Consider the following 27809-nt stretch of genomic DNA (forward strand, 5'->3'; position numbering starts at 1 on the left):
TAGACACAGCCTCGGACCGACCAGAACGGTGTTCTCTTTGTCGGCTCGGACCGGCGGCGTCAGGTGACTGCGGCCCCCGGGACCCAGGTGGCCGAGCTGGGGGAGGGGGGGGGGTCTGACCCCTTCCCATCCCCGTCCCCTGACCCTGATCTCCCTCCTACGGTCCTTCTCTCTAGGGGCTATGGTGAAGATGAGCCGGCCCCGCCCTGCCAGGACGTCACCTGTTGTAATGACGTCATTACCACGCCCCCTCTTTCCCTCCCCTTCCCCAAAAGCCTTGGGCCTTATCCCTGCCCCCATCACAGGCAAGCTCCTTCATCCCTACGTGTGCCAGGGTCCGTGAAGGTGCTGTTGTCAATGTCAGTGTCAATGTCAATATCATTGTCAGTGTCCATGTCAGTGTCCATGTCAATGTCAGTAATAGTCAGTGACAGCATGTCTCTGTGTCAGGGAGTCTGATTTGTGTCTGTATCCCTGTTGCACATTGCAGTACTTGGCTTATAGCATGGGTGATCATTCAATGTTTGTCGTGTTAAATTTTCATTTTAAGTGTGTTTTATGAATGTGTGTGTGTAGAAGCGTGTGTCAATGTGTTCTCATGCCCCCCTGGGTATGGGAAGTGACATTTCCCTGAGTGTCCTGCTTCCTGAACTCCATCCCTCTGCCTACCCCATCCTAGCCTGCCCAAACTGTGGGTGAAAATTTATTCTTTTTGTAGGTCTCCCTGTCTAAGGCCACTATGGGGGGGGGGTCTGACAGTGGGGGCAGGGCCAAGCAGAGCTGAGTCTTATGAAGGGGCTGACAGTGGGGGTGGGGCTGAGCAGAGCTGTATTTTGGGGGGCCTGATAGTGGAAATGCAGCTGAGCAGAGCTGTGAGTCTTTGAGGGGCTGATAGTGGGGCCAAGCAGAACTGTGAGTCTTTGGGGGGGGCGGGGAAATCTGGCAATGGGGGTGGGGCTGAGCAGAAGCGGAGGGGGGTGCGGCTAACTGTGGGGGGTGGGGCCAAGCAGAGCTGTGAATCTCTTACTGGGCAGAGGCCAAGTCTGAGTGTGAAAAGTGTGTCAGAGGAGAGACCTGGCATGACTGATGAGGTCCTCCCAGGCTGGCATGCATGTGTGTCTTTGGGTATGTGCAGGTGAGTCAGCTCCAGGAGCTCCGTGGGGGCCTGCTTGAGATCGCTCCATCTAAGAAGCTGCTTTCTGTTTTCCAGGGTCTTGACCAAATCCTCAGGCCACTTGAACTAGAGCTGTGTTGATCAGACTAGCTACTAGATCCCTTCAGTTCTCACAATCTGTGGAGTGTTGAGGCCTGGATCCCTGCTAAAAGACAGGCTTCTAGCCAGTGAGACACTGCCCTAAAGATTGGGGATGGCTGTTCCCTTGAACTCCCACGTCCTGGGTCCACAGGAACAAGTCGGACTCCTGAGTTTTAAGGTGATGGATGATATGCCCGGGGATGAGGGATTCATCCCTGGAGGAGGGGACCTTGACACAGACTATGATGCCTTCTGCCAAGGCCTCACTGATGACCTCGGAGATCCACACGAAAGGGCAGAACAGTTCTTGACCATCATGCTCGGAAATGTGGAGACCTGGATGAAGTTACAGCATCTGGAACCCAGTGAGGAGGTGCTGATCCTGGAGGACTCGCCAACCCAATTGTTTGAGAAGAAAGGTGAGGCTTTGTAATCTAAGGTTTGCAAGGTGCTCACTCTGTGGGCATGATCTCATTTGAGTCCGTCAGCGACCATAGGAGGTAGATGCGATTATAATCACCCCTAGTTTGCACATTTGGAAACTGAAGCACAGGGAGAGGAACCGAATTGCTTCAAACTCTTCCTTGAATCACACAGCTAGTAAGGGTCTGAGGCAGAATTTGAACCCAGTTTGTCTTGACTCTATCCATTAGGCCACACTGCCTGACTTTAACAGAAAGAGGTTGGGGGAAGGAGAGGTAAAAATGTCCAAGGGAGGAGTGAGGCAGCCATTTGATATGGTGGGAGAGTGTCCTTGGGCAGATGAGAGGAGAGGAAGGATGTTCTCCATGGCTTTGAAATGCGGTAGGCTCAGGGGCAGCTAGGGTGGCACAGTGGATAGAGCACCGGCCCTGGAGTCAGGAGGACCTGAGTTCAAATCCGGCCTCAGACACTTAACACTTACTAGCTGTGTGAACCTGGGCAGGTCACTTAACCCCAATTGCCTCACCAAAAAAAAAAAGTGGAGAAATGCAGTAGGCTCAGTGAGGAAGTTTTAGAGTCTCTGCCCCAGGTCCTTATGGCCTTGCTGTGCACACTAATTATGTCTGAAGCCCTGCTGGGGAGCACATTCTCCAATGAGATCACATGGTTGTTATGGATGGGCCCTTACACCTGGTGGGGTGTTTGCTGTTCTAGCTTTAAATCCATAATCTGTGAATTGGGGTTTTTCCCGGGTCACACCTGTGGTTTCTTGTCATGAAATGAACATTGCTGTACTTTTCATGATTCCTGGAGCTCGTAGGGCATGGGAAATTATTATACCCATTTGACAGATGAGAAAACTAAGGCTGCCTAATACATTTCATAAGATAGATGTTGGCAGAAGCCGGAAAAGAGTCTGGGTCTTCTGACTCACAGAAGTGGTCCCAGAACTACATAGTCTATCCTGTACCTGTCCTGGAAGCCCTTTTACAAAACCCCAACAGAAAGATGTCCAACCCTTGCTTGAAGATTTCACACGAAGAGCCCATTCCACTTTGGGAGAGCGCTCATGCTCAGTGTGTTTTTTCCTTACTGTGATCGGCCTCTCTGCAAACCCTACCCTTTGCTCTTAGTTCTGCCCTTTGGGGCCAGAGCAGAATGAGGCCAATCAATCAATAAACATTTATTATGCACCAACTGTGTGCCAGGCTCTATGCTAAGTGCTAATTTCCTTTACACCTGAGCACTAGCCCTTCCCTTACTTAAGAATAGCTATCCTGGGGCAACTAGGTGGCATAGTGGATAGAGTACCAGCCCTGGATTCAGGAGGTCCTGAGTTCAACTTTGGCCTCAGACACTTGACACTTACTAGCTGTGTGACCCTAGGCAAGTCACTTAACCCCAATTGCCTCACAAAAAAAAAGAATAGCTATCCTTAGCCATTACATCTTATTTCCAGGCTAAGCAGTCCTAATTCCTTCCACAAGTCCTCATATTTCTCAGACAGTTGGCCCTTCTCCATCCTAGGCATCCTTCCATGCACCCTCTCCTTCTCTGCAGTGTTCTTCCTAAAACTCCTTGTTCTGTGGTCCCTTGCTGAGGCCATCCACATTCTCTGATAGTAAAGGGAGTGTCTTCTGGAGCTGATTTCTCCAAGAACCTCAGAAAGTTAACTCCTCACTTATCCCATGAGTCATGGGGGTGAGCAGCAATATTTCCCTTCGTTAAATGAAGAGGTGCCTGAGGCATGTTATGGTTTAATTTTAGAATCATTTATTCTTAGAGTTGGACCCATCCCTAGAGGAATTCTAGTCCAGGAGTTCTTAACCCTTCTAGGGCCCATGAACTTTGAGCTTTTAATATTCTGATAACTATATTCTCATCCATTTGGTTACCTTTGTGATCCAGTGTATTTTATTTTATGCATTTAAAGAGTTCTGAGAAGGCACCCAAAGACCACCTGCTGAAAGGCCCAGGCCACAGAAAAGGTTCAGAACCGCCCACTTCAGCCCTGCCTCCTGTACAACATCCCTATTGGGTGAGCGGCCCCTCGCCTGGGCCTACCCTTCTAGGGGGTGGGGCAGCCAGCGCCCTGCCTTAAGCAGTAGCTTAAGATGTCGTGCAGCGGCCCCTTGTGGATGGAATCCCACTGCTGATCCCAACACAAGCTATGACAGGCTCCATTTCCATCCTGGACCAGTGCATCCTCCTTAGGCAGCCTGGTAGCTCCCCACCCCTTCATACACACATCTACAGCACCCCCACTTCCAGGCGATAACTATATTGGTGTCAGACTTAGTGCAGACATGAGATCAGCTTTAGCCTGCCTGCAGTTCAGAACTCCCATGCTCCAGCGATCCACCAGCCACAGCCCCTCTGGGTGCAGGGGTTACAGGTGTGTACCACAATGCATTTTTGGAAATTGTGCTGGGGTACATGGGGTGTTCATGGAGGACTAGCACCTCTGCCGGGAGGGCTGCTGAGTCCTTTTCTGGGCTGTTCATCCGCCTTTGGTGTCCCCATCACCCGGCTTTTACCTTGGCTCCAAGAAGCTGTAGCATACACAGCAACCACGCCTGGATGAACTGTCTCGGCAGACTGGCTAAAGCAGATAGAGGGTAACTGATAGGTTTCAAATAGGTCAGTGAGTTAGGGGGTGTCTACCCCAAGCACATTAAGACTTCCCCTGGCAGAATGGGTGGGTGAGAACAATGAAGGCAGCAGAAGCAGATGCTGTGGAATGCTCAGAGCTTGGCAGACATCACCCACTGCATTCTGGCCAACACCAGTCATCCTGACTCTTGTCTCACCACTGGACTTCACTGACTCTGGAAAAGGGAGTGATGCTGGTGACTAAGCAACTCTACCTCACTTCAATCTAATTCACACAAATCAGGATGTCACCCATGATGTCATTGGTCCTCTTTGAAAAGGAAGGACACATTTGACACTTACTAGCTGTGTGACCCAGTGCAAGTCACTTAACCCTCATTGCCCCACATAAAAAGAAAGAAAGAAAAAGAAAAGAAAAGGAAGGACAAACAATAACAGCATTCAGTGTGGTGGGATTTGTCAAACAGAGAGAGAGAGAAGTAAATCCAAGTATGAGGAAGGAATTGTGAACAAAGGCTGAGAGAAGGGATAACCAAGTGTGTGTCTCAGGACAGAGGGTGGGTCATTCAGCTAGAATACAGCCTTTATTAAGTGCCTCCTATGTTCCAGGCACAGTGATGAGTGCTAGGGAAACAAAGAAAGGCCAAAGATCATCCTTGCTCTCAGAGAGCTGAGTTTATCAAGATGGGACGGTGACACCACAGAAAGAAATAGTAGAAGCAAGAGGAGGGGGTTGGGGAGAGGAAAGCAGATGAATCCAGCGGATCCTGACTTTGGAGGTTGAGGTGCTACCTGGTGGGCTAGCTAGGTGGAAATGACTGGAGAACATGTGGAGATGTGGGTCCCAAGAGAGCGGGACCAGGGTGTAGATTTGTTGTTGCTGGTTTTCCTTCAATTTTCTTTTCAGTTCCAGCTTCTCTCCCTCCCCCACTCACTTTGGAGACAAGACAATCAAAATCTATTATAAATACGTATAGTCATACAAAACAAAGTCCCACATTCACCAGGTCTAAATAAAGAAGGAAAGAAAGAAACATCCATGTGAGCCCATCAGCTTTCCATCATGGGTCCTTTGGAACTGTGATGGGTCGCTGTGTTTTGGGTCAGAGTCACTGAGTATCAGTCTTCCAAAGTCGATTGTCTTCTTGATACTGTTGTTAGGGCATGAACTGTTTCCTGGTTCTGCTCACTCACTCCACTCTGCATCAGTTCATACAGGTCTTCCCAGGCTTTTCTGAAGCCTACCGGGGTGAGTTTCTGTGAGTTGCCTGCATGGAGGGAAGGGGTGAGATTGCCAGAGCAGGGGAGGCCGCTCTCTGGTGAAGACGGCTTGTGACCCCCACATCCTCAGTTCCTTCAGCCATTCTCCCGTTCTGTCAATCACCACCTACTATGCCCCAGGCGCTGTCCAGTGCTGAAGGTGCAAAGACGCAGATGCTATCCTCTAACACAGTTTGAAGCCCTGTGCTCTCTCCTGGCTTCTATCAACTAGAGCCCGTTCTCAGCACGTGGAGCTGTCCAGGGTACTTGAATTTGACTTGAGTGGTGCAGGGTTCATACAACAGACCGGGATGTGGCTGTGGTGTAGGTGCCAGACTGAGAGCAGCCTCTGGTTGAGCCCTGGACTGGAGGCATGGCCCCAGATGGCAGGGACAAAGCTGTTCCTTTGCCCTCTTCCTGGCTCTGAGCTGTTTGCTTCAGGTTCCTGTGGCCGCCAGGGGCATGGACAGCAGCAGAGGGCCCATGGCTCAAGTCTTCCCTGCTGGGCTATGACTGGGCAGTAGGGCGTGATCCCATGGCCCTTGTCTTGTCTCCTAGATCTGCTGTGCCAGGACCCCGCCTTTTACGAGGAGTGGAACCCTGACGAGGAGGTGGAGGAGATGGCTGCCGAATTTCTGGCCTCCATGTCCCAGGTGAGCTGGAGTTGCTTCTCTTCCCCAAAGTGCCACCTGTCCCTTCCTCATTCTACAGCATCTTTGCTGGGCCCAGTCTGGCCCAGGGACCCAAGTACCTGCCCTTCTCCTTGGGATTCTGGGCCACTTCCTGCCTGGCACAGAGGGCCTCCTCAGGGAGTTCTCTCCACTCACCTCCTGGACACAGAATTCACTCCTTTGTTCCATTCAGTCAACAAGCAAGGATTCAAACTTTTGCTAAACCGCTACTATGTGCCAGGCTCAAGCTGGGTCCTGGGGGTTCAGAGATAAAAACAAAGCAGTCCCTGCCCTCAGGAAGCTTATATTCCAAGGGCAGGGGGATGCTGCTCACAGAGAAAAGTAAATACAAAGAAATGTACTCTATCAGCTGGCTTTATATGGGAGCTGGCCATTGGGGTGCCTCCTGAAGGGAACAAGGGGTCCTCAGAGGTGGGAGTGAGGAGGAAGGGCATAGGAGAAAAGCAGAACAGCCCATATAGAGTCAGTCTACAGACAAATACTCTGTGCTGTGCCCTGCCCTGTGCTAAGCACTGGGGATACAAATGTTAAGACTAAAATTCTAGCTAGTCTGTCTAAAATATCTAATGAGTGGTTGCCAATAAATTGTAAACTTTAGCAAGAGTTAGGCTTTTAAGCATTTATTAAGGAGAATAAGAATTTGGTAAAGAGAGAGAGAAAGGCCTACATTCATCTATCTATTAAAGGGAGAGCGCATTTCTAGCTCCCTTCTCCACTGGAGGCCTCAGGAAAGAGAGCGAGTCAGAGTGCCAGGCTCCCCCTTCTTCCTCCCACAAGCAAACATCACTTCCTGACGCCAAAGAAAAGACACATGGTCTTGCCCTCAAAGACCTTCATCTCATGGCAGAGCTTTTCTACAGTAAGTCTCCAGCAGGTGGCATCATTCCAATCATTACACAAAGAAAGGCAAAAATACAGTCCCTGCCCTCAGAAAGCTTCCAGTCTGATGGAACTTCAACTTCACACTAAAAAGATCTAGATAGGCTGCCTTGGATATTCAAGTAGAGGAGAGGTGCTTCATTAAGGGGGATCAGGAAAGGCTTCCAGGAGAAGCTGGGATTTTAGTGGGACTTGAAGGAAGGAGGCAGAGGTGGAGAGGGAGAGCACAGCCAGGGCAGATGCCCAGAGTCCAAAGAGGAAGGGTCTTGTGTGAGAAGCAGCAGGGAGACTGAATTTTACATGGGGCAGGGGATGTATGAGAGCTGGAAAGGTAGGAGAGACCCAAGTTATGGAGGACTTTGAGCATCAAACAGACGGTTTAATATTTTGTTTTGTTTTGTTTTTTCGTGGGGCAATGGGGGTTAAGTGACTTGCCCAGGGTCACACAGCTAGTAAGTGTTAAGTGTTTGAGGCCAGATTTGAACGCAGGTACTCCTGAATCCAGGTCCGGTGCTCTATCCATTGTACCACCTAGCTGCCCCCTGGTTTAATATTAATATTTAATATTTGACCCTGATGGTGATAGGGAGCTATGGGAGTTTATGGAGGAGATGAGTCACATGGCCAGATTTCACTTTAGGAAGGATAATTTGATGGAGGAGTGGAGATGGGCAGTGGATTGTCACGTATCCACAATCAGCCCAGTTTGATTGGATGTGGACAAGAGCCACACGCCAAAAGACTGGGAAGGTAAATGAGGGCCAGATCAGGAAGGACTCCATGTGCCAGGCGTAGGAACTTGTGTTTTGTCTTAGATGCGAGAGGGAGCCATGGGGGGAGGGCAGTGCCATGGGGCCCAAGGTTTCAGAAGCTTTAGTGCCATCCCTTTGGCAGCCATGGCAGGAGACTCGGGGTGCTCAGGCAGGAGATGACAAGGGCCAGAGTTTGTGTTGTGGCCCAAGTGGAGGCCCAGGACTGCCCTCACTGCTCTGGTGCACAGAAATGGAAAACTCCCAAACCGATCGATATATTGGAAAAACAATCTGCCATATGCAGCAAGATGGAGTTTTAGTAGACATCGGAGGCCTAGATGATTGGCCTTCCTCCTTGGGACACATAACTTCCTTTGGATTTTGAGGATAGGTTTAGAGGCTGTGCCTGAGATTTCTCCAGTATGAAGAACTCCCGGGTGAGGACTCTCACTTCCCAGTGCAAGTCGCCACTTTCTGTGCAGTTTGTACTCCTAGAGTTCCCGAGAATCAGGAGGAGTCGTGTGGTAGAGTCAGTGTGTGTCAGAGACTGGCCTCAAAGCCAGGTCTTCCTGGTTCCAAGGCTGGTTCTCTATCCACCACACCAGGCCTCCTCCTTTGGACATGAAAGCTTCCCACATTCATGATCCCGCTTTCTTTCTCAACATTAATTTTTCTCTTTGCTGTGAACCAGTAACCGCCTCTGGCTGCCAGCTTCCTCCTTTGACTGTCCCCATCCAAGCCTTGGAGCGGTGTTGCCCCCCACCATCCCCTTGAACCTCGTTCATCGTCCCTGCCATCACAGGCCTCAGTAGTGGTCCTGACGGTGCCGGCTGCTGCCTTCCTCAGCCCTGCCATCCTCTTCCTCCCTTGCATGGCTCTGCTGCTCCCATGGGTGCAGTTGTCATCTCCGGCTGCCCAGTCCTCGCTCATCTCCTGAGCTCCAGCCACCCAATGCAGCTGCTTGCTGAGACATCTGCCTGGCCATCCTGCCTCTGTTCTCCACGTCCCGTGGGTCTCACAGTCTCCCCCTAAGATGGCTCTTCCAGTCTATTTCCATTGAGCATGATGCCATCTTGTCTTCCCCCCTTGGTCCCATCCTTGACTCCTTCCCAGCCCTCACCTGCTCTCTGCAAGCTTGTGGATTCCACTTGGCTGCCTCTCCTACTGGCTCCTCCTCTGCTCCCTCTCCTCTCCAGCCCGTCCCCACAGCTGCCACAGTACTCCTCAAGAAGCTTCGGTGGCTCTCCATTGTCTGTGGGATCAAGGACAGATTGCTTGTTTGGCATTGAAAGCTCTTTGTGATCTGGCTCCCACCTGCCACTCTAGGCTTATTTCCCAGTCCCCCCTTTAACATCTTCTGTGTTCTGGCTACACTGACCTCTAGGCTCTTCCACCCCCTAAGTCCACTCTGACCTCCAGGCTCTTCCACCCCCTAGGTCCACACTGACCTTTAGGCTCTTCCACCCCCTAGGTCCACTCTGACCTCCAGGCTCTTCCACCCCTTAGGTCTATACCTCTGCATAGGCCATCCCCCATGCCTGGAATCCACTCACTTCTCTTTTCTGCCATGAAAAATTCTCCTCTTCCTTTTCAGTCCAGCTTAGGCTCCTCCTCTCCTGGAAAGACTTCCCTGCATGGGAATTCCCTCCCCTCCCCCCAGCCCCAGTGTTTCACCCATTCCTCCTCACATTGCCTTGTATTATGTACATCCATGTTCTATTCCCCCAGGAGAATGTAAGCATTTTGAGGGCAGGGACCGCTCCATTCTTTGTCTCTGAAACCCCACTTCCTGGCACAGGGACCCACGCACATGGTAGAAAAGCCCTTTATAAATACTTGGTGGGTCGAATTAAAAGTGTTCCTCAGCCAACAATGGCAGGACCGACTCTGGAAGCTCCACTAGTGGCCTCAAAGGCCTTTGAGTGAAGGGAGGCAATGGCTTGGAGGTTGGAGTCAGCCTGTGGAGGGCCTTGAATGCCAAGAAAGGAAGGCCCAGCCCAGCTGTCTCCTGGCACCGTCCGCCCAGTGTCCTTCCTGGCCTGTCCCTGCTAGCTGCCTTCGTGCCTCAGCTCCCATCCCCTTGGACTAGATCCATCAGAGAATGTTTTAAGCCTGTGGATGCTTGGTCTCCTCTCTTACCCAGCACGAGTGTCCTCACCAGTCCCACCACTAATGTGGGGCGTTCGGGGTGGGGAGGGGGAGGGAAGCGGGAGGAAGCAACAAGGGATGATCTTTGTCTTTCAGGAGCCAGTGACGTTCCAGGATGTGGCTGTGGACTTCACCCAAGAGGAGTGGGGGCAGCTGGACCCTGCGCAGAGGGACCTGTACAGGGATGTGATGCTGGAGAACTATGGGAACCTGGTGTCCCTGGGTAAGAACAGGGTGGGCTTTGCCAGGCTGGGCCAGGCTGGGCCAGGCCGGGCCACGCTGGGTTGCTCCTGGGACTCAGAACCAGTGCTTTGAAGGCATCTCCATCTCCATGGTTGTTGCATAGTGGTCAGCTGGTCCTAGGACAGTAATGAGAGCTCTTTGGTATTTGCAAAGTGCTCCCAGTATTCCATAGTATCTTGTTTGCTTCTCAGAGCCACCCTGGGAGGGAGGTGCTATCATTATTCCCATTTGGCAGGGGAGCCAAGTGATGTTCCCAGGGTCACCCAGCAGGGTAAGGTCCTCCTGACGTCAGGCCCAGAGCTCTGTCCACTGCACCACCAGCCGCCTGCTTCTGGGCACCTTGTTCTCTCATGGGCTTCTTCCAAGCCTGTTCCGGACAGAGCCTTCTCAGCATAGGGAACTCCTCGGAGGCTGAGAACCCCTGCTCTGGCCCCGTGCGCTCCTTATCTTTCGGAGCCTTGGCTGCCCCTTCCTTCCTGGGAACATGGTAGGGAGTACCCCCGCAGGGGGCTTTGGGTCACCCTGCAGCAGGCATGTGCTCTCTTCCCTCCAGACCCCAGGCTTGGGAGTGAGGAGCTCTGGGAAGCTCCTGACCCCAGCACAAGTGGCCACGCTCCATTATCTAGTTCACAGGGCCTACTGTGTACCTGGCAGATGCCATAGTAGGCAGCTCTCACACCGCCGAGATTCTTAGGTCTTCCTCCCTGGGGCCCTTGAAAGGGCAGAATCCCAGAAGATCAGAGGTTGTCTGTGCCAGTCTCCATCCTCCCTAACAAGGGGTCAGCTGGCTCTTGCTTGATGCCCGCCAGGGAGAGGGAGCCCCCAATATCTGGGCACTGAGGCCCATTCCACTGTTGGATGGCATCCATCCTTAGGGAGTGCTTTCTGACATTGAGCCTCTCTGCAATTTTCACTGATTATTCCTAGTTCTGCCCCCGGCCCCTGGGGGCCAAACAGAAGAATGCAGTTTGATGTGTTTGTACAGCAAGCCCTGTGTGTGTGCTCTACCTTCCCCTCGAAGACTCGAAGACAGCTGTTGCATCCCCCACAATGCCTTTCCTGCTCCCCACTTCCTCCAGCACAATCGCTCTGGAGGCCCTGCTCCCCTGGGCTGCCCTCGTGGGCACACTGCCCAGCTTGCTAGTGTCCTTCCTGAACCATGGGTGAAGTACTGAGCTCAGTGCTCCTGCAGGGGTCTGGCCAGGCAGAGTGCTAGGGGCCCTTCACCTTCCTTGTCCTGGACCCTGCCCTTCTCTTCCGGACAGCTGCTGGCCTTGGTGGTTGCCATCCTACACTGTTGGGAGACAGAGCCACCCCAAAGTGCTGCCCCTGGTGGGAGGGTCCACGACTTCCCCACCTTGGGTTGTATGTAGAGGCAGTGGGAGCGGGGAGGGTAGCCTCAGGGCTTTCAGAACCTGCTTGCCTGTTTGGAAGTTTAGGTGAGTGCACAGTATGGGCAGAGGGCGTCCCTCCTGCCCCACACACTTTCCCTTGGCAGATCTCCAGGCTATCAACTTGGGAACCTTCCTCATCTTCAGGCTTGGGTCCCTCACTTAGCAGGGACAGTGGGACCTCAGACCTCCACTCCTGGCCCCTGGCCCCGCTCTTTCTTTCCTCATCTAGGATCCCCAAGGACTCTAAGTCAGCCTCCCTCCTGACAGCCAAGAACAATTTCCTTTAACCAAATTCCTAATTAACTCAAGCACATAGCACTTTCAGGCTTCACAAATGTAGCCCTCACAACAATCCCGTGAGGTAGGCAGTGTTTCGTATTTTTATCCGTTTTACAAATCAAGAAACTGATGGCACAAGGTAGTGATCTAAAAGCACACCGTGTTAGAGCCAGAATTTAAACCTGGATCTTCCTTCTTCTCCTTTTGTCCCTGCATGTAGGAAAACCATAGCCACACCCACAGGCCCTGTTCAATTTTTTATGGCTTTCCAAAAAGGAAATCTGTCTTAAAACAGGCCCCTTGAATGAATGAATGAACAAATCATTTATGAATCACTTACTGTATGCAGAGCATTGTTCAAAATTCTGGGGATACGGATAAGAAGATAAGACAGTCCCAACCCCAAGGAGCTCATGGTCTAATTGGGGAGACAGCACATATGGGAGGATGAGAAGACCCCCATGGTCCTTAGGGGCAGGGCAAAGCGGATGGGGATGTCTCCTCTTCTGGACTATTCAGATAAAACCAAATCTGTTTCCGATGTTGAACCATTGGGTGGTACCAAGGACTTTGGTGACAAGACGTTTCTTTAGTTGTGGCTGAAGCCCCTGCAGCATCTCCACCCTGGGCCCAGCTATTCCCCAGGCTCTTGGCTTCAGGACCTCAGGCTGTCTCCATCAGGGTCTGCGGGAAGATGGTAGTCGAGGTGGCGGTGTTAGTTTGACATGCTTGGCACATGCCTGTCTTCCCTTCAAGGTACCTGGTTGCTTCAACAAGGCTGAACCTTCCTCTTTTCTTGGGAGGGGCAGTTGGTTAGCAGTTGGTGGGGATGGCTGACCCCTTCCCCAGAGGATGGCTATGGAGGCTGGGCTGGAAGCAGATCCACTGGCTTGGGCAACACTGCTATTCCCAGGGCACTTGGGTACAGGGTTCTAGGAGGTCGCTATCAGGGTCTGGTCTAGATGGTGGTGGTTTGATGTGCATGACACAGGCTGCCTCCTGCCTCCCTCAGGGAGGCTCCTTACCTGACAGGGTACCTGGAGGAGAGCAACCAGGATGGGGAATAATCTTGACCACGGAGGGAAGTGGGCATGGTTAGCCTGGGGAAGAGAAGATGTGGGTGGGAAAGAGGGGGCGGGACAGCTGTGTTCTAGCATTTGAATGCCTACCTCCTGGAGGAGGGCCCCCGGCCCAGAAGCAGGATCTGAAGCCCATTTAGGCTTGATGTTAACAAGGAGAGCTCTCCAAGGTAGAGGTCTGCCCTCTAAGGGGGGGGGGGGGGCTGGGGGCTAGGAAGCCACCTGCCGAGTGCACTATGATGGTGATTCCTTTTGGATTGGGAGCACGAGGCTCCATCCCACTCTCCAGACCAGTCATTTGAATGCTCTCGGGTCCTTGTATTCAGGGTCTGGGAGGCCACTTCTTACCAACTTTTCCTGTCTTTTCTCCTCTCTTGTTAATACTGCTTCCTTCCCCTCAACTTCTACCTGTTAGGAAACATGCCTCTTTCAGGAGGATAGGCTTTTTCTGGCTCAAAACCAAACTCCTAAAAATGAACTCACAGGGGCAGCTAGATGGCATAGTGGATAGAGCACCGGCCCTGGAGTCAGGAGGACATGAGTTCAAATCCGGCCTCAGACACTTAACACTTACTGGCTGTGTGACCCTGGGCAAGTCACTTAACCCCGATTGTCTCACCAAAAAAAAAACCAAAATGAACTCTCAGTGTCTTGATTCTGCTCCCATCCTCTTTCTCAGGAAAGAGAGACTGGAGGCATAAACATAGAGGGTGTTGGGCCCTGCCTAGACCTGGCTCCCCAGAAGATGCCATGTTTCTCATGGATGACTGATGGGTGTGTGGATCCTAAAGAAATGGGGGAAATCACCCGCTAGCCCTTATGGTCATCTCTTTGGCCTTACAGAATCTCATTCAGGGACAGTTTCATCTCTTTCCTTCAGGGCAGATGGGAAATCAGCCCATCAATCAATGGCCTCTGGAACCAAAAGTGACCCCAGCCAACCAAAGGTGATGAGAGGCCTCTGGTCTTCAAATTCTATCCTGCTGTGGGGATAGAAAGTCCCTGTGAAGAGACTCAGGCTCTGACTCCCATCCTCTGTGGTCTCAAAAATGAGGCACCCTCCCCTCCTCTCCTTTTCTTTCCCCACTTCTTAAGAAACCCAGGTTTCCCGTAGTGAGTTACTGTGTGTGTGTTTTATAAAACTAAGATCTCTGGTACATATCTACCATGGCCAATCTGGGGTGAAGGAAAAGGAATTTAATTTGGGGGGTGCCCTTGATCAAGAGCCTGAATGTCCCTCAGTCCTGCTTCCAAGGAAAGAGCTTCTGTTTGTTTTCTGTCACCTCCCCATTGGCCTGTCTGTGCTCCCACAGATACTCGGGGGTCCTATAGCCAGACTCCCCTGCCATGATTATCCTTCTCATCTCACCCCCTAAGAGTAATCCTTCATGTTTGTGTGGCTGGTGCCATTTCCAAGGTCCCATTCTCATCAGGTCTTCCCTCAAGTTTGAGAAGGGAGCCATTGGGTTGTCCTTTCCACCAGGAGCCTTCTATCACATGAGGCATCTATGCATCCACAAAAAGCCCTGGCTAGTCTAATCTCTGTAGGACTGGTTGAGAGTCAGTCTATAAGCACCGATTAAGCATTTCCCATTTGCCAAGCACTGTGCTAAGCAATGGGAATATAAATGTGAACCAAAAGGTGACACATATTTGGAAGTCGAAGAGGGGGTGGGTGTGGGAGGGGAAGAGATGATGGTCCCCAGCCTCGAGGGCCTGGTAGAGAAAGTGCAGAGAGTCAGGAGTGAAGACAGAGCCCAGACTCAAGGAAGCCTCCTTCCACCCTCTCCAGTCCTGGTCATAATAATAGCCGCCCACGACAAAGCACTTGCTCCAATGTCAGTGGGCCACACCCTCACCCCCAGGGGCTGCCTGATGGCCCCCCCTCTCCCCAGGGAAGGCTGTTATTCCATCACCATCAGAATTTACCTGTTCCAAACCTTAAGCTCCTTACCACTGTGGGGGCCCTCTAATATTGAGTAGAGAAGGGGACGCTCCTGTGTCAGCTCCCCCCAGTCTACTCCATGCCACATTTGCTCTTCTGTCTGTGAAGGCATTCTCACTAGGTTGGAAGACACGAAGCATCTTTGGATGAAGGTTCTTCCAGGGAAAACATCTCCGCTCCCCTCTCACCATTGATTGAGAGCCATTAAACTTAGATAAGTACTACTGGGGAAACCAAAGGACAAACACCAAGCCCCCCCTTTTTGAGACTAGGTCGCCACATTTTATTCAGGTTGAAAGTTCAAAGGCCTGATCTCACCGCTGCTCAGCATGGGAACTTTGACCTCCATTTCTGACCTAGGCAGGTTTGCCCCTTCCTGGCCTAGTGGCCTCCCAGCTCCCAGGGGGCTCATCATATTGATGGCTAAGATAATGTAGACACATGATCAGCTTAGCCCACTGTGGCTTAGAACTCCTAGACTCAAGAGACCTACTGCCCTGTGAGATCACAGGAGTGTGCCCCCACCCCTATCCAATCAGATTCCTTGTGGGGTGACATTAGGCAGACTTCCACTTGCCCTGCTCCCCCAACCATTGAACTTGGACAACCATTGAAAAAGGCAATGGAATGGAGGCCTGTGAGTCCTGGGAGAGAGGGATGGGTAGACATATGTGTAAAGGCAGGTTACCCCAGAACCAGAGTGCAATATCTCCAAAGGCAGGAGACCCAAGAGCTAGATCACTGGGCAACCCCTCTGCTAAACTCCAATAAACTCTGCCACTTCTCAAGAAGCACTGGAGAGAGAGAGAGGGGGGAGTTGCTCAGAATAAAACCAGCCAATTAGATCCCAGGTCTTATGTCATTTCACATATTCTGCATGCTTTTGGATAACTACAGGAAAGCCTCATAAGTCCCCAGCATCAGAATTCTATCGGCCAAAGCTTGCCTCAGAACTCACCAGAAGTACTTTCCTTCATTGGTGTCTGACCTTCATCTGCAGTAAGATATTTCCGTTGTATCTCGGGGATAGAATTCTCATGTTCCACGTTCCAATAGTTTATTTAGTTTTCACAGAGGGGGGAGGGGGGGAGATTTTCTTCTGCATCCTCAGGGTGGGATCATGCATGACTAATTGCAGAGACAGCAGAATGCTTCCTTGCCTGTTATATAGGAAGGAACCTTCCCTCCTGGGGAAGGCAAGCATCTTTTCCTTTCTATAACTCACAGGGCACACGGTTTGGCACAGATTAACATTGGTCCCCACGGGTCTCTTATTGTTTGCTTTGCAGGGTTTTCCCCTGTCATTTTCACAATAAAGTGTTATTCAGACCTAGCCTTGCCTGAGAATCTCTTAACTCCCCTGCTTGCTTCCCTGTTGAGTTTAATGTGTTTCTACACCAAACTCCTTATGTGTGTGTTCAATCGTCCTCTGCCCACTTCAGATAAAAGTGAGGTTCATCTGATGCCCATTCCTTTCTCCATTTTTGCATCCTTTTCTCACACATTTCAATTATGGGAAATAGCAAGTCCCACCCCTTTCTTCCTCCTTTTTCCACTAGTGTATTCCTTTTACCCTCCCTTCTATTTTCTTTCTTAAAACATTCGGAAGAGAACTAATCCCTCTGTTTTTCCTAACTTTGAAGACATTAAGGTTCTCAAGGGCCACTTGTTTCTCCTCCCCCTGTTAGGATGTTAGCATGTTCCTACTGTTCCTTCTAGTTTCTCAGATACATTTATCTCCCCAGGTTTCCCTGGACTCATGTGTTGCTATTTCCCTGCTCCATTCCAGCTCCGGTCTTTTGGTCGGGGTGCTTGAATGGCCTTCATTCCATTAAAGGTTCATTTTTTCCCTGGTAGGACATATGCTCAGCAGAGCAGGCATTCTTAACCTCCTTGGGATCCAGCTCCTTGCTTACAGGATGCGCTTGCTGCGAGAGACAAATCCAGCCTGCTTTTGGTAATCCCCGCCACTTTTTGGTAAGCTTGTTTTCCTGAAGCTGTCCCCCGGCCCAAGTCAGGTGGTAGCTTTCCTTCCTTCTCCTCCCTGAGTATTAGGCTAGGGACTCTTCCAAAAGCTTTTTTCTTCCCCGCATCCTCAGGCAGGAGGGTGAAGCACATCTAGGAGGACCTACCTGGACTATTGGAGCTTAGCCATGCCCGTGACAGGTCACGAGCTCTGCAATGCCCAGAGACATGAAGAAACCTTTCCAAGAAGTTCTGTGTCGAACATAAGCCCCCCTCACTTTAACAGGGCTGATACAACCTTAGAGAACCAAGCTTCCTGGCAAGTAATGGGGGTCTCTTTTCCCATGAGCAGGACTTGTGGTGTCCGAACCTAATGTCATCTATCATTTGGAACAAATGAAAGAGCCATGGATACTGGATCTACAGGGAACTGGCAAGACAAAGGTACTAAAAGGCACCTGTCCAGGTGAGTGGAGATCAGCCAGGTGGCACATTCTTGGAAGGCTAGCTGGTCAGTGAGTGCCAGGGCTCCTTTGGAAATGTTGATCAGGGAGCCATCAGTTAATCATCTCCCTCCTGTGACACACTCCCTTCCCTCCACCCCCCTCCCACCACCCCCAACCCTGAGATCAGTTCTGTTCTTGTCTGGGAAAGAGTTCCTTCAGTTTCAATGTTTTCTTAAGAGGTCAGTGGTGTCTAATGTTTGCTTGGCTTCTGGCCTCCTGAATTGACCCTAATTCTTTTTGCTTTCCTGTCTGCTTCTTCATTTCTGATGGCTAGCCCTCCCACCTCTGTATGCGTCTTGGCTCTCCCATTCCTAACTTTGTTGTGTCCCTTGTAGTACCTTGCATCTACTTCTGCACTAGAAGGGTTCATGGTTTCATGGGTGGGGGTAGGTACTTCCTCCACTGATCACAACCCCATCATAACTTGGCCAATAGCCTTCCAGAATTGCTTTGACTGAAAGATCCATCACCACCCAGAGACCGCGATGGTGAGGAGCCTCCTTGGGCAGCCCAGCACAGACCTCCCACTCAGATGCCACAGTGAGGCAGCCCCAAGGGGACCTTGAGTGGAGAGGAACAAATTCACTTGGCTAAAGCGCCACTTTGGTCCTGGCACTTACCTACTCAGAGCCCTTCCAGGGCTCCCTTTGGCCCCAAGGGTAAGAGCAAATCTCCCCAGCCTCCTCTTAAAGTCTGGCCTCATCTCCCATTCTCTCCCAGCCAAACCCTCCACCGCTTTGCTTGCCGCTCCCCTAACACAGATATTCTGGTCTTCTCCTGGAGTGTGTCCTGGATTCTCTCGAGCCTTCTGCTCACAAGCTCATAGATGCCAGGTGGAGAACCCTGCTTGGGTCATTCAGGTCCCCAAAAAGAAGTGTCCTCCTCTGCCTTACCAACATAGCCCTCCTCCAGTCTGGGGCTCTGCTTTGGAGGTTTCCCTGTCTGCTGGAGGTCCTCATCCTGGCTGGCTGTAGGAAGCCTTTCCTGATCCCTCCCAGCTCCTGCCATGCTCTTGCTGCCCCAAGCTATGGCATGGCTACCTGCTGGGGGTTTGTCTTTATTTACTCTGTATTCATGCTGCCTTTGCTGACCTCTCTCCTCTATAGCCATCTCTGCCACCATCCCCAAATCAGGACATAAGCTCTCTGCTCCTGGGGACCGGCTCATTCAGTGAACTAGTCTCCCTAGAGCCTCGCACCTGGCTGTTGATTGGTTGATAGGTATTTGTGCCCAACCTGTGGTAGAGCCTATTAAGCTTGTATTGGTCTGATCAGCCACAGGTGGACACACTCACTTGACTATAACATAGTGATGTCATTTTGGTCCTCTTCAGGAATGAAGGACAACAGCGACCAACCAGTTATTAGACACTAACCAGTCAACAAGTGTTAAGTGCCTACTGTATGCCAGGCACTCTATTAGGCTCTAGGAGCACAAGGCCTTGGACTTCTATACTCTGAGTATGGGCACTGTCTCCACTGATTCAGATCACCAGCCCTCCAGCTGCCAGTCTTGTGAGTAAGAGTGCCCACAGACATGTGTCACCTGGTGCCCAGCCTTTCTGGGATAGGCCTCCCTGAACTTAGCTGGCATGAGCCAACTTTGGGGAGGGGCAAGTAGTGTCAGAGGTCATCTAGCCTGACCTTATTTTACAGATGAGGAAACGGGCCCAAGATGAAGTGACTTTCCCAAGGTCACAAAGACAGTAGCAAAGCTGAGGTTTGAACTCAGATCTTCTATGGTCAAATCTAGTTCTACAGAATTTCTGCTGCTCCACACCCCTGCCCTGTCTCCATACCCAGCCAGTAATGCTGCTTTAGTCTTTCATGATTATGCATCCAAAAATTAAGATGCAGGAGGTGACAATGGATACTGTGTTGAGCCTGGAGTGAGGAAGACTCATCTTCCTGATTGCAAACATGGCCTCAGACACTCCCTAACTGGGTGACCCTGGGAAAGTCACTTCACCCTGTCTGCCTCCATTTCCTCATCTGTCAAATGATCCAGAGAAGGAAATAGCAAACCACTCTGGTATCTGTGCCAAGAAAACCTCAAATGGGGTCATAAAGAGTCAGACAAGACTGAAAAACGACTGAACAACAAAAATTCTTCATCCCCTCTAGCTCATCCCTACTTCAATACAAGACCCCAGCACCATCATAACTTTACTGTTATTTTGGCAAAGTCCTTCCTTGCCCATGTTTGACCTGTTAGAATAGTTGAAGAAGCCGTGGAGAACATGGCCTGATATTTCATAGATAACAAGAGACAGAAAGGACTGATAGAGAGGTTCAGAAAGGGAGGCTGATGGGCCTCTACTTGACTATAATGATATTTAAGAATATGGGGAGGGATGTTTTAAAGAAGATTAAATTAATTTGGCACATACTTTTTTCTTTTTCTCTTTCTTTTGTTTTGCAGGGTAATGAGGGTTAAGTGACTTTCCCAGGGTCACATAGCTAGTAAGTGTCAAGTGTCTGAGGCTGGATTTGAACTCAGATCCTCCTGAATCTAGGGCTGGGGCTTTATCCACTGCACCACCTAGCTGCCCCCAGCACATAGATTTTTATTTTTGTGGGGTTTTTTGGTGGTGGTGTTTTTTTGCAGGGCAATGGGGGTTAAGTGACTTGCCCAGGGTCACACAGCTAGTAAGTGTCAAGTGTCTGAGGCCAGATTTGAACTCAGAACCTCTTGATTCCAGGGCTGGTGCTTTATCTACTGCACTACCTAGCTGCCTCCCAGCACATACATTTTTAAAAACACCTCACCAGGCACAAAAATGATCACTCTCCTACGTTTTTTAGTTCTGCTCACATTTCTTTTTGTTATTCCATATTTCCCTCCAAGAGAACACTAATATCTTTATGTTTGTCTGTCTCTATGTGTGTGCACTAAAATTCATCAGTGGCTACAAATGTCTGTAATGCTTTAAACAAAAGTAATAAAAATGAGCAGACGCTTTTGCATCCACTGACTAATCTTCTGTCAACTTGTCCTTATTTTCAGTGAGGTTCTGCTACAATGTTGGCTGCTTAATAATTTGTGGCCAAATTCTTTTTCAAAATGTAGTCGAGGGGTAGCTAGGTGGCGCAGTGGATAGAGCACCATCCCTGGAGTCAGGAGGACCTAAGTTCAAATCCGGCCTCAGACACTTAACACTTACTAGCTATGTGACCCTGGGCAAGTCACTTAACCCCAATTGCCTCACCCCCCCCCAAAAAAATTTTTTTAATGTAGTTGACGGGGGCAGCTAGGTGGTGCAATGGATAGAGCACCGGCCCTGGATTCAGGGGGACCTGAGTTCAAATCTGTCCTCAGACACTTGACACTTACTAGCTGTATAACTCTGGGAAAGTCACTTAACCCCAATTGCCTCACGAAAAAGAAAAAAAATGTAGTTGACAGGAAAGTTTATAAATAAATCTGGCATTTTTAGGAAAAGGTTTAGAGGAAGAAAGAGATAACATTTTCACAGTGACTAAAATAATATTTCTGTCATGATCAAAAGACTAGGAGATGGGGCAGCTAGGTGGCGCAGTGGATAAAGCACCTGCCCTGGAGTCAGGAGGACCTGAGTTCAAATCCATCCGGCCTCAGACACTTGATACTTACTAGCTCTGTGACCCTGGGCAAGCCACTTAACCCTCGTTGCCCCGCAAAAACAAACAAACAAACAAAGACAAGGAAGAAATGAACCAAAGGGGATAGATCATTCCTAAGCTAAATAATCAGTTCCTGAATGATCAAGAGCCATAAAAATGCCACTCGCCAAAATGTGGGAAGATGCAAGATTCTGGCTTACATTTCTAGCTAAGGGTTAAAGCAGAGCCCTCTTGTTAATTCATTGAAAAACTTGCCCAAGTGTATTATTACAGTCTCTTACTCCAGTTTGGTTGGACAATAGCAGGTGTGAAAACAAGTAATGTTAAGTTGGGAATCTCCAGAACTGATTCGCTACGTGGACAAGGAAAGTCAGCACAGCTCCCATGAGGCATTGCTAACATGGAGACCCCGACACTGAGGACATCTCTGCCTTAGCCAGGAGACCCTTTATAGAATGCCTGCTGGGTTAGGATACAGTCCCAGTGTGTGGTCAAATAAAGGGCAAATGGGTTAGCATACTGGACTATAGAAGAGGTGGTCAGAATTAAAGTCAGATCCCAACACTGATCCATATGTTTTCAGTCTAGCTTTAGCTTATCTAGGATTTCCTAACACTGCCTTGTGACCTTGGATAAGTCACTGAACTTCCCTAGGTTTCAGTTTCCTCACATGTAAAATGAGGAGGCCTCTGAGGTCCCTTCTAGCTCTTGGTCCCTGATTCCACACTTCCTTATGTGGTCCCTTTTTGGGGTTTAAATGAGTATTCCTTTTACTTCTCTCTACTAATTATCTCTATTCCACTTGTGCCCAAAAGGCAGAGCTATATTTGACATCTGTGAAAGATGTTTCTTTTCTCTCAGCACAAGAAAAAGAGAATGTTTCTGTTTTGCATTTCTTTCAGACCACAGCACCCAAACTGAGAGCAAGGCAAAGTCATCTACTTCAAAGCGAGGCACTTCTGAAGAAGGGTCCCTTCTGGGGCCAATAATGGAAAAGCCCACATGGGATGATCTCTTGAACTCCAAGCTAAGAGTAGCCAGTGAGTGTGAAGGCAGGTTGAAGAGAAAAAAGAAAAGGAGAAACCAGGAGAAACTCTATGAATGTAGTGAATGCAGAAAAGCCTTTAATCACTTCTCTGCTCTTATTCGACACCAGAGAATTCACACTGGAGAGAAGCCCTATGAATGTGGTGAATGTGGTAAGACCTTCAGCCAAAGCACATGCCTTACTGTACATCAGAGAATCCACACGGGAGAGAAACCCTACGAATGTGGTGAATGTGGGAAGACCTTTAGCGATAGCTCGACCCTCATTCGGCATCGGATCATTCATAATATAGAGAAACCATATAAGTGTCATGAATGTGAGAAATCCTTTAGTTACTGCTCAGCCCTTATTCGACACCTTCGGATTCACACTGGAGAGAAACCCTATGAATGTAATGAATGTGGGAAATCCTTCAGCCACAGCACGTGCCTTACCCAGCATCAGAGAACTCACACAGGAGAGAAGCCGTACGAATGTAATGAATGTGGGAAAGCCTTCAGCCAGAACTCATCCCTTTATTACCATCAGAGGACTCACACTGGAGAGAAACCATATAAATGTAATGAATGTGGGAAAGCCTTCAGTTACCATGCATCCCTCACTCAACATAAGCAAACACATACTGGAGAAAAGCCCTATGAATGTAGGGAATGCGGGAAAACCTTCAGTCGAAGCACGTATATTATTGAACATCAGAGAATTCACACTGGAGAGAAACCCTATGAATGTACCGAATGTGGGAAAGCCTTCAGATATTGTTCAGCTCTTACTCAACATCAGAAAATGCATACAGAAGAGAAACCCTATGAATGCCGAGAATGTGGGAAAGGCTTTCATTTCTATTCAGCTCTTATTCAGCATCGGAAAACTCATACTGGAGAGAAACCCTATGAATGTACTGAATGTGGGAAAGCCTTTATCCGGAGTACCTGCCTTACCCAACATCAGAAGGTTCACACTGGAGAAAATTGCCACGAAAACAGTGAATCGAGGAAAATCTTTAGCCAAAGCTCTTCCCTTCCTGAAAATCAGAGAATTAAAACTGCAGGGAAATCCTATGAATGCAAAGACTGTGGAAAAATCTTTAAGTATTATTCAATCCTCTCTCAACATCAGAAAACTCATACTGGTGAGAAACCTTATGAGTGCAGGGAATGTGGGAAGACCTTTAGCCGGAGCACATGCCTTACCAAACATAATAGAACTCATACAGGTGAGAAACCCTATTTATGCAGCGTATGTGGGAAAGCCTTTAGTCAAAATTCATCCCTTACTGAACACCAGAGAATTCACACTGGAGAGAAGCCCTATGAATGCAGTAAATGTGGCAAAGCCTTCAGCCGGAGCACATTCCTTACTCGTCATCAGCAAACTCATACCGGAGAGAAGCCCTATGACTGCAGTGAATGTGGGAAATCTTTCAGCCAGAGATCATCCCTTTATTACCATCAGAGAACTCACACTGGAGAAAAACCATATGAGTGCTTTGAATGTGGGAAATCCTTCAGCAGGAGCACATTCCTTACTCAACATCAGAGAATTCATACTGGAGAAAAACCCTATGCGTGCACTGAATGTGGGAATACCTTCAGTAGGCGTGCAGCCCTCAACAAGCATCAGAAACTTCACACTGAAAAGTAATTCTAGGTATGTAAGGAATATTTATTAAGACACACTTTAGTAGATGCCCAAATGATAAAATGTCGTAGGAGGGGGACTGAGCGATTTTTTAAAAGGCTATTTGTACTCTTTGTTCCCCTCTCCCTGTAATGCATGTTAGTTGCTTCCTGGTGGAGGTAGTAGTGGTATTTTTCCTTCATTATTGAAGAGGACAAATGACATCACAGGATGACTTGCTTGTGAATTGGATTTGAGTGAGGCAGAGTCGCACAAAATCATCAGCCTCACTCTCTCTTCCTGAGGCATCCAGGTCCAGTGGCAAAACAAGTCAAGACAACTGGTAAAGGCCCAGGATGACCTTGGTATCTTTCATGCCTGACCAGGCTCTAAGCTTACCTGCTTTGGCTGCCCGTTGGAATTAATTATTCTCATACACCCATTCCACCTGGAAAAGTCTTCTCATGATTGGAGTAGACATTCCCCTAACTCACCCACAGGTTTGAGGCAACTGGATTTCCCTTAACCTGGTTTAGCCCATCTGCCGAGATGGTTTATCAGGGTATGGCTGCTGTGCAGATACAGCTTTTTGGAGTCATAGGTGAGAGTTCAGTGCCAGGTGGATACCAAGGGTTGGATGAGCAGCCCTGAAAAGGGCTCAGCAAACTCTCCCACCAAAAGTGCTAGTCATCCCGAACACCCCATATGACCCAACACCCCATAGTGACCTTCGTGGTGAGTCCAAGCAGGGAGTGCTGGTCTCGAAAATATCAATCACCAAATTTTTAACTTCCTTCTCTCCCCCTCCCTAACAGAAAAAAAGAAAGAAAAAAAGAAATCTCTGTTGAAACAATTAAGTAACATCTGTGTTGGAAGTTAAAGTAATAGGTAATGAATCATTAATTTTCTACCCATCACTTGACTTTTCCTTTTCTACTTAACTTGTCTAATTCCCAACCCCCAGGCATGCATTTGATTTTAAAAGCATAGCACACAAATCCAACCTAACAAAAGACTGAAACCTCATCTCCTTTTCCACCCCCTCTGTTCTTCACCTTGGCACAGGGACCCCCACAGCCCTCTTCTTCTCTGTTTCAGTCTATTCCTTTCTTGTTCTTTCTTTTTTGCTCTTTCAAGTCTTTTGGAATAAGTTTTAAGGGGAACAGGGGCATATCACCCTTTACTTCAACTTTGCTTTCAATTCTTTTTTTTTCAGCTTATTTTCTTACATCTTTTCTCTTTGAAAGAGGGTATGTCTCCCATATTTGAAAAAAAAAAAGCCAGAGAGTGAGAGAGTAGATGGAGATAGAGAAAGAGAAGCAGACTTATTCCCTCTTGTTATTTCACATGAAGTTCTACAAAAGATCATCAAAGTAGGGAGCAGCAGAGTGGCACAGTGAATAATGCACCGGCCCTGGATTCAAGAGGACCTGAGTTCAAATCTGGCCTCAGACACTTAGCACTTATTAGCTGTGTGACCCTGGGCAAGTCACTTAACCCTCATTGCCCTGGGGAAAAAAAGATCATCAGAGTATTTGCATGATGATGAGTAAGCTGCTTCTGCAGGGTCTCTGCATCCACAGGGATCATGAGGCTATTCAGATTCTCTGTACCCGGCAAGGGGTTGGGACTCGAATGAAATCGAAGAGTGTGGTTGGCATTTGAGAATGTCTTATCCTCTATCTTTGACTTCCTGTCCCGTGCTCCTGGCCACACCTCATGTCCTGGGCATTTCTTGGCTAGGGTTCTGTCTTGTTTCTTAACTTCTGCATTAAGTAGCTCTTCATCCAAGTTTCTGACCACCCCTCCAGCTCTAGACATCTGTACTGGCTGCTCCCATTAGCCAAAGGGATCTGGAATCTCATTTAGGATTCATGGCAGGCAGAGAGGCCCCTCTGTCTGGCTGAGGAATCCATGGATCCTGTGAAAAAGTTGATGACCCTCAGAACAAATGAATTTAGATGTGAACCACCAGTAGCCCTGGCAACAGGCTTGACCAAGAGCACTGGAACTTGATCAGCAGATGAAACTAGTCAGTGCCTTGGAATGTCCTGGTTGCTGTGGTGAAGGCCCATAAAATGTGTGTCCAGATCAGGTGCTAGAGAATTGTGGGAAGTAGATGTGGCAGGGATCGGGGAGGTCATGTAGAAGAAGACTGCCCCTCATTGGCCACCCTGCTCATATCCCAGAACAGGGGGGATTGGGGCATCTACCCAGGATCTACCAAGTCTAAGAAGGGGTCACCTAGAAATGTGGTAGTATCTCCCGTTATCAGAGACCTGAGGATGGGGAACCAGGTGGCGAGAACTCAGATCTGGCTAATGATAGAGGGAAAGGGAAACATTTGTGGGATGGGGGTTAGAAGGAGCAGGATATGATCTCTTCAGGACAATAGTGCGGGGCGGGGTGGGTTGTCAGCATGTATGAGTGTACCATGTGAACAGGGCCTGCTGGGATGAACTCCCAGGATTAAGAGGACCTCCAAAAGCTGGCAGATCATAGGCCAAGGGCTCCCTCCTAATGCTCCCTCCACAAATCCTTCCCCTTCATTGACCAGACTGCAATTTGGTCACTTAATTGTTGAAAGGAAATGTGACAAACTATGATTTAGAAGTTAGCAACAGACATGTAGTATACAGGTAAAAATCAACAGCATCTGACAACTGATTGGATAGGGAAGGTGAGAGAGAGAGAGGAAGCTGGGTTGGGGGCCTGAGGGTTGGGAGGATGGGGGTGCTCTCAATGTAATCTTAACCCTTAGCTTCCTCTCTTATCCCTCTTTTTCTATCCTTCACTCCTTGTCCTCCAGCTCAGCCCTTGTCCCAACTCCCATCTCTCAACCTTTTGCCTTCATTAGCCCTTCCTCTTCCCTTTTTTCCTCCTCTCCTGCCCTCCCCAGTGAAGACATGGGACAAACACCCTTTGCTATGAGGAAAGATCTGGGGCCTGAGTCTGTGCATAGTTCAGTTCATCATACATTGTGTGGGGGGCACTGAGCCCGGTTCTAGTGTAACTTTGGTGTTAGGAGATCCACGTCTCCTCTGCCACCAATGCTGACGTCTTTCCTTGCAAAGACTTTGTGAAAAAGAAACAAGCATTTATTAAGCCCCTACTGTATGCTAGGCACGGTGATAGGCATTTTCTAGCTATTGCCTCATTTGATCCTTGTAAAGACTTTGTGAGATGCCTGCATCTTTCCTGTGCACCAGTGCCAGCTCTGGAAGCCCTAGGGATGCTTGCTCAGGCTCCTTCCCTCATTACCACCCCGCGCTCACCTTTGGCCTTTGTGTCTTTCAGGGTGTCTTGTCACCTCTGCATGGCCCTGGATTAAGAGTGTGACTGAAGCTGCTGCTGCTGCGTTTCCTACAATGAAGTCCCTTTATGAGGCCCCCAGAGAGTCGGGTCCCTCCTAAGGAGACATATCCATCCCCCAGACAAACTCCCAGCTGGAGAAACATTGGTTGACAGCTGACCCCCAAAGACCTGGCTCTGGCTGCCTACCCCTCTCACTCCCAAGCCACCCCTCACAAGCTCCTAAGAGTAAAAATATGGGTGGATGCCTTTGGGGGGGGGGTCAGGGTTGTCTTAGGAGGAGGCAAATGACTCTAAAACCTCTAGCTGAGGAATCTCCCTGGAGCCCAGAGCAGAGCACTTCCTGACTTTCCAGCCCAGGAAGGTGGAGACCTGGGCAAAGTCCCAGAATCCAGAACCCATTGAGGAGGTGGTTTGACTCAAAAACTTGACCAGAGGTGAGATGCATAAATGGGTGTGGGGAGAACATGTTCAGGGCATGAAAGAGGTAAACACCTGATGTTGGCAGGGAAGGGACCTTGGACAGAGTCCTGGAGATGGTCGCTCTGACTCCAGGCAGTGGTGGGAGGGAGGGATGGGGGGAGATGGAAAGAAGGGGGAAGGAGGGAAAGAATGAGAGGGAGGATAAGAGAGAGGGCAGGGAAAGAGAAGAAAGAGGGTGAGAGAAAGAAAGGAAAGGAAGAGAGAAAGGGAGGGAGAAAGAGAAGATGGGGAAGAGAAAGGGGAGGAAGGAAGGAAGAGAGGGGAGGGAGAAAGAGAAGATGGGAGAGAGAAAGAGGAGGAAAAGAAAGATGGGA

The 27809-nt window shown here is 49.4% G+C and overlaps 1 protein-coding gene across 5 annotated transcripts; it reads left to right on the top strand.

Moving 5' to 3' along the window:
- Nucleotides 1-27572, top strand: LOC122746564 (zinc finger protein 420-like). 5 transcript variants are annotated; one of them, XR_006355553.1, is made up of 8 exons: nt 1-63; nt 1211-1674; nt 6110-6204; nt 10119-10245; nt 17280-17393; nt 21938-23730; nt 24516-24588; nt 26998-27572. XR_006355553.1 is itself a non-coding variant. In XM_043992279.1 (8 exons), exons 3-7 carry the CDS (start codon nt 1368-1370, stop codon nt 23722-23724), a joined length of 2430 nt encoding a protein of 809 aa, XP_043848214.1. In that variant the 5' UTR covers nt 8-63; nt 177-345; nt 1211-1367; the 3' UTR covers nt 23725-23730; nt 26998-27572. The 5 variants fall into 5 exon arrangements, 4 of the variants coding, with proteins under 4 accessions (XP_043848213.1, XP_043848216.1, XP_043848214.1 ...); XM_043992279.1 differs by lacking the exon at nt 24516-24588 and adding an exon at nt 177-345 and having other exon boundaries at nt 8-63; XM_043992278.1 differs by lacking the exon at nt 24516-24588.
- The last annotated feature ends 237 nt before the right edge of the window (nt 27573-27809 follow it).

This window comes from Dromiciops gliroides, chromosome 3 (genome assembly GCF_019393635.1).
Source record: "Dromiciops gliroides isolate mDroGli1 chromosome 3, mDroGli1.pri, whole genome shotgun sequence".
NCBI lineage: Eukaryota > Metazoa > Chordata > Mammalia > Microbiotheria > Microbiotheriidae > Dromiciops > Dromiciops gliroides.

What these genes read in the sequence shown, in the direction of transcription:
- LOC122746564 (XM_043992278.1), top strand. Translation starts at nt 1,368, where the DNA reads ATGGCTGTTCCCTTGAACTCCCACGTCCTGGGTCCACAGGAACAAGTC. An exon ending in CCAATTGTTTGAGAAGAAAG is followed by an intron (nt 1,675 to 6,109) that starts GTGAGGCTTTGT and finishes CTTGTCTCCTAG; the next exon opens with ATCTGCTGTGCCAGGACCCC. An exon ending in TTCTGGCCTCCATGTCCCAG is followed by an intron (nt 6,205 to 10,118) that starts GTGAGCTGGAGT and finishes TTTGTCTTTCAG; the next exon opens with GAGCCAGTGACGTTCCAGGA.